The sequence below is a fragment of the Cyrtonyx montezumae genome, unplaced genomic scaffold (genome assembly GCF_038088225.1).
Source record: "Cyrtonyx montezumae isolate F1298 unplaced genomic scaffold, pur_monq_1.0 scaffold_11, whole genome shotgun sequence".
In the NCBI taxonomy this organism is placed as follows: Eukaryota; Metazoa; Chordata; class Aves; order Galliformes; family Odontophoridae; genus Cyrtonyx; species Cyrtonyx montezumae.
The window spans coordinates 2845364-2857014 of record NW_027071837.1 but is presented as its reverse complement, the minus strand read 5'-3'; the positions used below and the strand labels follow the sequence as shown (position 1 = coordinate 2857014).

General features: G+C 44.8%; 2 protein-coding genes across 2 annotated transcripts; one reads left to right on the top strand and one right to left on the bottom strand.

The window, feature by feature from the left end:
• Nucleotides 1-202: 202 nt before the first annotated feature.
• AGTR2 (angiotensin II receptor type 2) lies at nucleotides 203-1458 on the bottom strand. The gene has a single exon (XM_065729766.1). The coding sequence runs from the start codon at nucleotides 1335-1337 to the stop codon at nucleotides 222-224; it is 1116 nt and encodes a 371-aa protein (XP_065585838.1). The 5' UTR covers nucleotides 1338-1458; the 3' UTR covers nucleotides 203-221.
• A 7399-nt stretch (nucleotides 1459-8857) lies between these two features.
• On the top strand, nucleotides 8858-10135 carry LOC136044436 (nyctalopin-like). Its single transcript, XM_065729765.1, has one exon. It carries the CDS (start codon nucleotides 8858-8860, stop codon nucleotides 10133-10135), a length of 1278 nt encoding a protein of 425 aa, XP_065585837.1.
• The last annotated feature ends 1516 nt before the right edge of the window (nucleotides 10136-11651 follow it).

The window sequence follows — 11651 nt, the reverse complement described above, 5'->3', positions numbered from 1 at the left end:
TACTTAAAACGCCATCAGTTTAGTTCCTAGCTAGAATCTTTCCTCTGAGTAGAACTTGAGCGCTCATCATGGAAAGGAAGGAAGAATAGATCCCTCATGGATGAGAAAAACAGATTCTCCTTCAAATAGGTGATGACTGAATGATCAGAAAGCAAAAGGAACAGGAGAGAGGAGCATCCCCACAGCAGAAGCTGTACTGACACAGCCCCACGTCACCATGCCTACAACAAGGACTCGGGCTCTCTCTCCCTGCCCACTGCTATCTCAGTGTCTCGGAAGCAGCTCCCTTTCCTCAAAGAAGAGCTCTCTCGTTGGCTGTTGAACTGGTAAACTCGTCGCTTAAACAAGCGATGGAGCTTCTCCTGGAACTGGTTCCCAATAAAGCAGTACACCAAAGGGTTGATGCAGCTGTTGGCAAATGCCATGCAGATTCCAAATGGCAGCGCTGTGTCGATGATCCCCGTCACATCACAGTTGTCAATGACGTTCAGATGAGCCAGGGCATCCAAAAAGGTCAGAATGTGAAATGGGAGCCAGCAAATTAAGAAGGCCACAACAACAGCAGCCACCAGCTTTAGGACTTTGTCCCTCTTCTGCTTGTTTTTGCCAAACTCCTGTGCTTTTATTAAGTGCCTCCTGATCCAGACGTAGCATGTGGTGATCACTGTCAAGGGGATGAAGAAGCCAAGTGCGTTTTTCAGGAAGGCTGTTCCCACAGACCACTCTGCATAATTCTCATGAGGAAATGCCATAATGCAAGCTTTTACCTCCATGCTTTTAATGTAGTGTGTGTCACGGAAATAAAGAGTTGGGAGGGAGGACAAACAGGCAAGGGCCCACACAACCAGCACTACAAAATATGCCTGATGCGGAGTTCTTCTTTGGGAGCGGATAGGATGGACAATTGCATGGTACCGGTCCACGCTCATGCACGTAATGAAAAATATGCTTGCAAACATGTTCAGACACAGGACAGAGCTGGAGATTTTGCACATGAGAGATCCAAAGATCCAGTTGTACCCCTGAGCATAATAGGTAGCCCAGAAGGGAAGGGTGGCGAGACACAGCAAATCTGCCATAGCCAAGTTGAAGATGTAGATATTAGCAACTGTTTTGGGGCTGCTGCGATGACAGAGCACCACAACCACCACGCTATTGCCAACCAAACCCAGAACAAAAACCACAGAGAAGAATGCAGGAATCAAGGAAAACTGGTAACTGGAAGAGGTCAGCGGGCAGGGAGGTGGCGAGCGCAACATGGCCGACGAGTTTGACTGCGCTGTATAGAGGAACTGGAGAGTTTCCCTGGTGGTGATGAGCATGGAGTAGTTCTGCATGTTGATGTTGGTAGAAAGAGAGGATCTGTAGGAAATTCATGTGCTATCAGCACTTGCTATCACGTCGCTCACCTGCAGATCAGAAAATGAGTGTGAGACATACACTCTGCAGCCAGCTCAGTTCTAGAATCACACGGTCATAATAAAATAGAAATCACTTAAAATGATGTCGGAAAGCCGACAGCTGAAATATCAGGCAACCCTGCTGGACTCTTTTTTTCCATCCCACTAATAGGATGCAATTAGCACCAGGGAGGTCATGTCACTTTTTAATTAGCTGGGCAGAAAAGCGAGCAGCTGGGTTTTATCTGCTATTACAGATGGTGCTTTCTGTGGCCAGAGGAGCAGAAAGATGATTGACTCAGGAGCTACAGATACTTCGTGAACTTCTGAGACGAAAGGCAGTATTGAAGCTCCTTGCAATCGTTTTCTTGGATTTCTCATTCTATTTCCAGCACTCTGAACACTTAAAATAATGAAGAAAGGAGGCTCTTGCCAGCAGGGATCAGGTTGTTCACACCCGAAGATCTCCTGGGACTTCATAAGCATGAAAGCAGCCTTTTAGTAAGGCTATTGAAAAGCTGGCTTTGACTTTTTTAATTCACAGGGCTGGATACAAAGACACCAAGGGGTCTTTGCAAAACATCACTTACTGTCAGAATCTTTATCAAAGCAAATCCGCATCTCTTTTGCTTCCACAATGACTTTTAATTAGAAAGACAAAAGAAATATGTTCCATGCAGATGCAAGCAGCAGACACTCAAATACGTGGTCTTTGCAGGCAGTGGATTTAACAGCATTATTTACCACTCCATTAGAAAGACTAGGACCAGTTTTCAGTAGGGAAAAATACAGCTACCAAGCACCTAAAATAGGAGATCCTCTTGAGAGATCAGTCTTTGCTCCAGTTCAACAGCTCTTGAGCTGGCACTCCAAGCAGAGCATTTTTTCAAACTTAAAGACTCTTTAGTTCATAAAGAAGTCATACCCAAACATATCATTTTACTTAATTAAAAAGGAATTGTCTTTTCATTAAGTCCTAACAAAACCAGTCAGGCATTTAAGAATTCTCAAAGGGCCCTTAAAGCGACAGAAATTTTGACCAAGTAAAGACAACAGAGTTGAGTAATGATGTGCCATTCAGAAGAGGGTAACTGATTATTTCAAAAGTATTTTCTGTATTAACAGTTTAGTATACAACTGTTAATCATTTGCTCAATGCAAAATATGCAACACGCTCTGCTGAACACACTGACAAAATTGAATTCTAATTGTGTTGTTTCATAATAATGACAATTCAGTAGGAAAATATTAACACATCTCTGCAGCGTGCTGGTATTTAAGGTACCGGATCACAAACCCATGTTCTGTAATCAATCAGGTCTTAAACAGAGCAAGATTCAGGGAAGGGTCTAAAGTCTTCTTTCTCCCTTAACTCCAACATCCTGAGCCCTTAACATTAACTCCCAGAAGCTTAAATCTTAGAGCTAGTAAAGAAAAAACCTTGGATCTCTGACTTAATAGAGGGATCACACCATACTTGATTTTAAGTACGTTTCTGACAGTGTTTTGTTAATAAGGATGCTCTCCTCCCTGCACACGAACAACTCATAGCTTAGAAACAATGCAGTCATTCCTACTTTTACCTAAGACGCATTTTATCACAAACTGTATAAAATTAATGAAAATGATATCCCAACAATAGACAGAAAACATACCTCTGAAACCTCACTTTCGTCTGGATGTGGCTCCAGAGTTACACGCTCCTTTTTGCTGTTTTCCTTCTGGCAAGTATCACCAGCTCTCTGCTCTCTTATATCTTCCCTTTTCCCACCGGGAGAGCTTACCCTCCATAACTTAAGAACTGAAATATGAATGCCTGCCAGCTCCTTTTCCTTTTGGAAGCAGAACGCCTTGAGAACCCCCCTTTCCAAGGCCACGTGAGCAAATGCAGTAAATCAGGAGAGAGGAAAAATACGACTGAAAAAAAAAAGCAGCAAGCAAAAGGAAATTCACATAAATATGACTGCAAGTTTCTCCAGCAGTGCTTGGACCAGGAGGATACACCCAGACACAACTCCCTTCTTCCCCACCTCCACCCCCCCATTGGTACATGCAACACGTGTGTGCCTGAATGCAAGGATTAGTGCTTTTCTGCAGGCGGGGGGATTCCTCCACACTGTATGGAGTCCTGGTACTTGCTGCCACACTTGAGAGATGAAGAAGCTGTTAGTACTGGCAGAACTGACCATAATGTGAAGGTACAGAGGCAGAAAGCAGAGGAACATCACAGCATCCACACCAGCATTTCTTGTGTAAGAGCTGTGAGCCTGTCTCTCAGTTAGTAGCATGGGAAAGATGCTGCCCAAGTCCTTGAAATGATATGCACACCGCTCAGACAGAGGAGGGCAGCAGGAAAAATCCACGTGGCAGAGAGAAGTCTGGATGTGAGGCTGCACTGGGGAAGCACATGAGCAAAGTTAGCAGATCAGCAAGCCTGTGAAATCATACTGATTTCCCATCCACACAAAGCTGAGTTTTTCCATCTGCTTCCTCCTCACCTCTCATGCTCCGCCTGACCCCAGGCTCCCTCTACAAGAAGTTCCTGCCTTGTACAAGAGGTTTGCAGGAGAATAAACACTGTGGCAAAGAAAACATCCATAAGCCTTATACATTTTGTGCTCTGAGTGTAATCACTGCAGCAGCAGACTATCTACCAGGGAGATAGGTGCTGTGCTCCACAGGCAGGCTGCGCTTACCAGGTGGAAAACAGCCACAGAAATCCCCCCATGCAGTGGGGGATACCTGACCACGGTGGCTGGAGGAAAGCCCAGCACTTGCCCTTGCAAAGAGTAATAACAGTCCAGAGGCTGAAAAAGTCAAGATCTAATTAATAAGCTTTAAGGCAAAAAAAAAAAAGTGCATTCAGTTCAAACATACCACAACCAGTGCTGGGAGACAGCTTTGCTCAAAAGGCAAACAAAACAGGTCACACTGGGTGTGCAAATGCAAAAGGTGCCCTACTGCAAAGCAACAGAAATGCAGCCAACCATCCTCTCACACAGCACAGGTCTGGAGGACTACCAGCTCTCAGGAGAGTGACATGAGTCGTCAGCACTCACTCTCATCCAAATCCATTAAATATTTCACCAACCACATGTGACAGGACACAGGAGTGGTTGCTGCTGTTTTGCGTGCAAACAGCTGCTAGAAGTTCTTGCTCTGTCCTTCAGCATCCAGTGCACTTTGTAAGCATGGAAAAAAAGTCAAAAGCATGAGAATGTTTATTTTGCAAAGATAACAACCTCAGATTGTTTAGATTTAAATATAACATTTTCCCTTCCAGATTTACTTTTGATCCTCACAGATACTGGCAGTCTTTCCCGTTCTATCATTGCCACAAAAACCATTGAAAACTTTTTACTGGATCCATATTTCTTTGTAGAAAAGAGCTGAACCTGATGTAGCCAACACAATGGGAGTCCTACCTCAGGTTGCCCTATGCCAAATCCTGCTCTTCCTCTCCCTGCCATTGCTCAATGCATGAGATCCCTCATCTGATCCCAAGTTCTGCTCCAAAACTCCATTTAGCCATGTGCAAAATGTCTACCTCTTCTATTTCCACATCACTTGTTTCTTCCTCTTACTATTTCAGAGCAAACTCAGCCTTTCCTTTCTACTCTCAAGGCTATACAAGCGAAGAGGTCATTGGAAGCGTTTAAAAGCAAGCAAACAAAAAGCAACCACACAAAACTCATGTCCACTTACTCAAGTAGCAACTTCTGATCAACTGAGCAAGCAGCGTATCAGACTGTTCCAGCAGATTGTCAGAGTCTGCTCCTGAGGTTAAACCTTGCCAAATTCTCGAGACAACATGAGATCTAGCTATAGAGCATATTCACGGGCTTGGTTTGTTTCTTTTGGAGAAAGTAAGAGTGAAAAATCTCTCGTAAACGCGCTCCCTGAGACGAGTCACCCTGTGCGGGTCAGCAAGGCTCGGACCCCTCCAGTGCTGATTTATAGCAGCATTCCCTGATTCTCCCCCACCAAAAAAACTCACAAAAAACCACAGTCCCATGGCAGTAGCAGGGAATTGGGACACCGCCTGCACGCAGCCTGGGAGCAGTGTGTCTGCACTGTGCTGGACTCAGAACCTTCTGCACGCACGCATCGAAACCATTCCTCCTCCAGCTGGGCTCCCTCAGCACTCCAGAAACTTTTATAGGCATTCTTCCTTCCCGCTTTGTTTGTTTAAGAGTTTCTTCGGGGATTAATTGTAAGATTGGAGTACCTACCTCCCCCTCTTCTTCAGCCCCAGAGCGCTTCTGGGGGATCCTCACGCCCCTTTGAGGATGTGACTGTGAGCAGTTCCCCATTGAATACTGATGTCCTGCTCACACACAGCAGCTGCAGCTGCTACCTTGGCTGTGCTGGGGCTTAGCACTGACTCGGGCTGCCCGTGGAGATGGTGGATCCCTAGTGTTCCACGCTGGAGTGAATTTAAGGACCACCCCTCTGGGATCCATCATAATATGGTATCAGAGAACTCTGCTCCCATTCATTTGCTGGAAGGCAACAATTTTTGAAGCAATTCAGTGTTCGCTTGCATCCCACACAGCAGAGGCAGTTCAGGGGCAAGGGGGACACTGTTTCCACATCCAGTGTGAAGAAAAAGTTTTCAAGGCATTTTTTTAATGAGATGTTTGTGTCCAGCTGACAGCACTGCCAAGACTGAGCTTATCCAATATGACATTGCTTGTTCGAATAATTGGCCTTAAGCATTGTACAAGTTACTAAAAGCAGTAAAGAAAACAAGCACATAGTGACTTGGAAACATGCTGCACCCAGTGCTACTAGCAGCAGTGTGTGCACTCACACCCTGGCACCTCAGGGTGAGCAGTACAGCACGCCTGTCCTGAGCTCCATGCCCAAGCACTGCACAGATCTGATCTGTGGTCCAAGAAGATAAAACACCAGGTGCCAGTGCTTGTCCACAACGGGCACAGAGCACACCTCCCACTGCCACTGCTATGGACAGAGTAAAGTATTTCAGGAATGAAGACCAACCCAGCTGGAATGCAACAGGAACCCCTGGGAACTCATGTTCAGCTTTCATAAATAGCTATTTTTCATCAGAGGTAGTTTTCACCTGCTCCCTTCCCCCAGACTAGTTGCTGAAGCCAAGACATCAATGCCAACAGCCTATAGGAGAGAGTTCCCATGTGTCTAATCTCTGCTTTACTAGTATTAATACATCTGTAAATAACCCAGCATTTAAAGGACTTTTCTTTTTATGTTCTCAAAGTGTTTTTTTAGGAACAGCTAAGCACTCCCGAGAACTCAGAGATAATACAGAAATAATCATCCCCCTGTTCAGAACTGCACTCACTGTGAGCATCACATCATTTCCCACTTTAAGTGATTCCATCCATCTCACCTTCATTCACCAGAACGTTTAAAGACAGCAAACCTTTCTCATTCAAACCATCAGACTTGCAAGGCCATCCTGAACTAGATGTTTGGACTGCTTATAACAACTCTCCACCCTGTGAAGAAAATACAGCTCCTTAAAGCCTGCACTTATTAGGCAGGGAACTTGACATCAGCTACAAATAATTGCTGAAGCGGGTGTGCTGGTCTGCAAATCCCAAATGTCAGACAAATTAGTGACTGAAGAAAAGGCAAAACACACTCATGGTCGTGGTGTGGGTGTAGTGCATTTTGACAGACCTGCAGTGGCTCAGCCTTTCCATTAACGCCAGGATGAGCCACCACAGCCAAGCACATGATGTACTCCAGAAAACCCTCCTAGCAGATGGAGTGGGACAACTGCAGAGAGAGAAAGAGAGAGAGATGGACTTAAATGAGGGCTAAATTATGGCAACACCAATGGAATAGCACCCAGAATTGAAGGCTGTGTAGAATTAAAAAGACATCAGAGTGAGTGATCTGTCTTCTTCAGCCTGAGTTACAAAGCTAGAGACAAGACACACCATTTCTGGCTGGGACAAGGAGCCCAGCAGAAAACCAGCTCCTCTGCAGTCCTCACTGAGCTGCAAATGCAGACAACACAAATTGCATCCATTAAAGCCTTTGCTGTGGCTCCAGAGGTGAGAGCAGCACATTTCCATCTTCCTCTGGTGCTCCCAGGACAAACCCCTTGCCAAGGCCATAGCACCTCTGCTATCAGGGTGAAAAGCAGTATTTGGCCAAGGCAAAGCCTGTCTAACTAAATAAATGATGTTATTTACAGCTGGAAGACAGTCTCCATTACACAACACAGCAGCCCCTGCCAAGCTTACAGGGAGCAGCTATTCTTTGGAGGGTAGTTGCTTGAAAAAATGAAGAGGAAAACAGAACACAGATCTAACAGCGCAGGAAATCTAATCTGTTTCTGCACAGAAAGCAGTGGGTTTTGCAAATTCGCCCAGTTCACACCATTGGGCATGTAATATATTTTTAGCCCATTGTTTGGACAGAACTGGCAGACCATGTTTGGACAACCATAAGAGGAGAGAGTGCTGGAGAAAGACAGGAAATCCAAATCTATAAACCAGGATATATATATAGGATATATCCTATATATAGTTATATATATAGGATATATATATCCTATATATAGTTTATATCCTATATATCTCTGTCCTGGTTTATAGATTTGGATTTTATAATATATTGTGGATTTTATAATATATGTGTGTATATAAAGTATATAATATATATACTTTATAATATATTGTGTATATATATATATATATATAGGATATATATATATATATATATATATATATATATATCCTATATATATATATATATATATATATATATATATATATATATATATATATATATATATATATATATATATATATATATATATATATATATAGGATGAAAAACAAGGACATAAGTTTTAGGGACCCAAGCTCAGCTCTGGCTGCTCAGTGGCATCTCCAGTCCCAGGGAAGAGCAGCACACCCTTGGGTGCTCTGAGCTTTGCCCCCAGGGTTAATCATTTACCACAGACAGCCCGGGGCTTACCATGAAGCAATGCAGCATCAGGACATGGCACTGCCCTGCTTGTTTCTGGATGGCAGCGAGCACAAGATTTGCTCAGCTCATGACATCCTCCCTTTGAGGAGCAACAGCCATCAACAGGGCTGCTGAGAGTCACTCTAAGGTATCTGGAGGAAAGCCTGCTACCTGCTGCTGTTTGCAGGGAGCAGGAGGTGGGGGGAAAAAAGCACTGCCGAAGCACAATGCTCAACTGCAAAATCTTTCTGCCCGTTGATAATACTCTTTGCAGCACAGCAACACTTAATCAGCTTTTGTCAGCCTAAGGCTTGATCCCCATTGGTCTGCAGCAGACAGAACTACCTAATTTAATTTCACTGCATGCTAAAAGCTCAGCCCAAAGGTCGCTGCAACGCTTGTGACTCATCTATCCAAAAGGTACATGCTCTTTTTCTTGTCTTCTCTACTATCTATGATTAGATGTGGTGTCTGACTTGTGGTGGATCATGTTCTTTCTTGTTATATTTGTATTTAACTGTGCAGCAAAGGCTGGACTGAGTCTGAATGTCTCTGATTCATGCCCAAGCATGTGCAAATGCGCACCTGAAGAGGTTATCCACTGTAACAGAGCTGGATTGAGAGCCCTCCCTGGAGAGATTGCAGCATCCACTGTCTCTCTGAACCTCTCCAATAATTATCTGCGGATTCTGACCTCCAACACATTCAGAAACCTGACTTTCCTCCACAGCCTCTGGCTGGATGGAAACAATCTGACCTTCCTCTCCCCAGGGACCTTCCACGCTCTCGGCAAGCTGCGGGAGCTGGATCTCAGCAGGAACTCACGCCTCACCTACCTGCACGCAAACACCTTCAGAGGACTGTTAAATCTCATCAGCTTGGACTTGTCTCACTGCAATATCTTTGAAATCCATCCACTGCTGTTTTCACACCTGCCCTCTTTAGAAAGTCTCAACTTGGCCTCCAATAACATGCGCTACGTACCACAAGCCTTCAGCAATCTCTCCAGCCTCACAAGGCTGTCCCTGGAAAGCAACCACATAGAAGCCATTGGCAGAGATTCCCTGAAGGACCTGGAATCCCTGTATGATCTGAATCTCAGGAAGAATCGGATATGGATCATTCAAAACGGTGCTTTTACAAAGCTTCTCAGACTGGGCGTGTTAAATTTAGGACACAACTTCATCGCCGATTTGCCTAATCAGCTTTTTGATGGGCTGATCCAGGTCAAGACCATGCACCTTGAAGCCAACAGGATCACTGATATTGACTGCACCTTCAGACTTCTGCTGAACTTGAGAAACTTGTACCTGAACAACAACCAGATATCCTCTATTTCGGACTCTGCTTTCTCTTACCTGAACAAACTACATTTCCTTCACCTGAGCAAGAACAACCTCAGCTCCCTTCCCCTCCGCCTGTTTGTAGAACTGCCAAAACTGAAGTACGTCTTCCTGTCCCACAATCCTTGGAAGTGTGACTGCAAGATGTTTTGGTTCCTGCGATGGACAGCAATGTTCAGGGGAGCACTCCAAGGGCTGGACTGCACCTTCCCCAGCCAGCACAACACAACAGCCCTCAGTGTGCCCCACCCCATGGACTGCACAGCACCGCCTGAGCTGGAAAGCAAGGACAAGTGTGGGGCAGCTGGTAGCAGCGTGGCTCCTGGACCCCCTGCACCCACCAGTAAGGTCTTCCTGCTGGTAGTCACTTGCCACACATGGTATTTTGCAAGGAGTTGGGACAGCTCAGTGGCAATGTTTTGACAGTGCTTCCATTACAAAGTGGAGGCCACTTATTTACTTATTTTCCTGCTATTTGCTTGTGAGCAATGGTTTTCATTACAGGTGCTTTTTTTACTATGAAAATAGGACACCATTACTTTTTTTTTTTAATAATATATATATATATAGGAATAAATGCTTTCATTCACAGGCAATGATTAAATTTGAAATGCCGATCCTGAGATTCAGTGGTAAGATTTGTGTGCAAATAAAACCCAGTGTTGGCAAGCACAGGTCTGGGGCTTGTGCTGGGGGATGTGGGGCTGGGGAGTGTGGCCCCACTGCAACCTCTGTCCTCCCTGTTTGCTGACTGACTGCAGCCACACGTGATCTCTTGGGGGCAGGACTGTCTTCCTGTGTTCAGTTCAAACTGGTGAGATTGCTAAAATACAAATAATTTGCAAGTGTTCCAGCACATCTGGAGTCCTATAACAGACACGGTCTGTTGGTGTCTGTGTGAACACATGGTAGCTTCCTACATCTGGTGTATGGATTGCTTTGTTGTTAGAATATAGGACTGTGCTGGAAGAGTGGGCACAAACATCACAAAATAAAATGTTTAGCCCTCTGCTGCTCCTCACAGTACCAGCATCAGCTAACAAAACACTGCAGGATCCCCTGTGTCTCAGGGCTGGTAGCAGCCACATGGCCAGGGATCAACTACACTTTCAGTGTAGTTCAAGGCTGAACAAGACTCCTTCCTCCCCTACGATTGAGCTTCATTTCATCAGAGCTTCATTGCTGTCCATAGCTTCCCCTGAGCTCCTCAATCATCATCCCCAGCACAGCTAGCTGCTCCAAACATCCCACTCCATTTTATTTAACTGGCAAATAAGTGTCCCTATGTTGGCACACCAGAACAGGGGAGTTTTCCAAGCTTCAGCAGCACAAATTGAAAGGCACATCCTTCCGCAGGCTGATACAGAAACATTTATGAATACCCCCTAAAATCATGGTGAACAGAGCCTCTCACTTTAGCCATTGGCTGTGTGGGCTGGTGGCAGCTCAGCCTGCCCTAAGGAAAATTGTTCTTCATAGCACTTGGCTTTTTCTCCATGATGCCTCCTTGTTAACTTCTCATTTGATTAATAATGTAAGAATAACTAGATAATACTGCAGAGAGATGATCAAATTTTCAGCATTTATCACTGTGTGAACAACTGTAGATGTCCCTGTTCAGTAAAGAGGAGTTGGACTAGAAGGCCTTTAAGGGTTGCTTCCAACTCAAATGAATCTATGAACTGCCACAAAACTTGCCCATTGTCTACTGGATGCTTTAAGAGGAGGTAACAGCAGGTGTGGAAAACATCTGTCTCTGTCCTTAGAGGAATGGTCCCAAGCTAATAAGAGAAATAAACCTTTGTTTATTGCTCAAACCACATGAAACAGGGCAACTTGACAAAAGAAACCTTCTCTCAAGTGCAGAGCGAGAGCAATCTCTGCTGTTACTGCAGTACCAGTGAAATGACAAACCAGGGCTGCACAACAAAACAGTACA

What these genes read in the sequence shown, in the direction of transcription:
- AGTR2 (XM_065729766.1), bottom strand. Translation starts at nt 1,337, where the DNA reads ATGCAGAACTACTCCATGCTCATCACCACCAGGGAAACTCTCCAGTTC.
- LOC136044436 (XM_065729765.1), top strand. Translation starts at nt 8,858, where the DNA reads ATGTTCTTTCTTGTTATATTTGTATTTAACTGTGCAGCAAAGGCTGGA.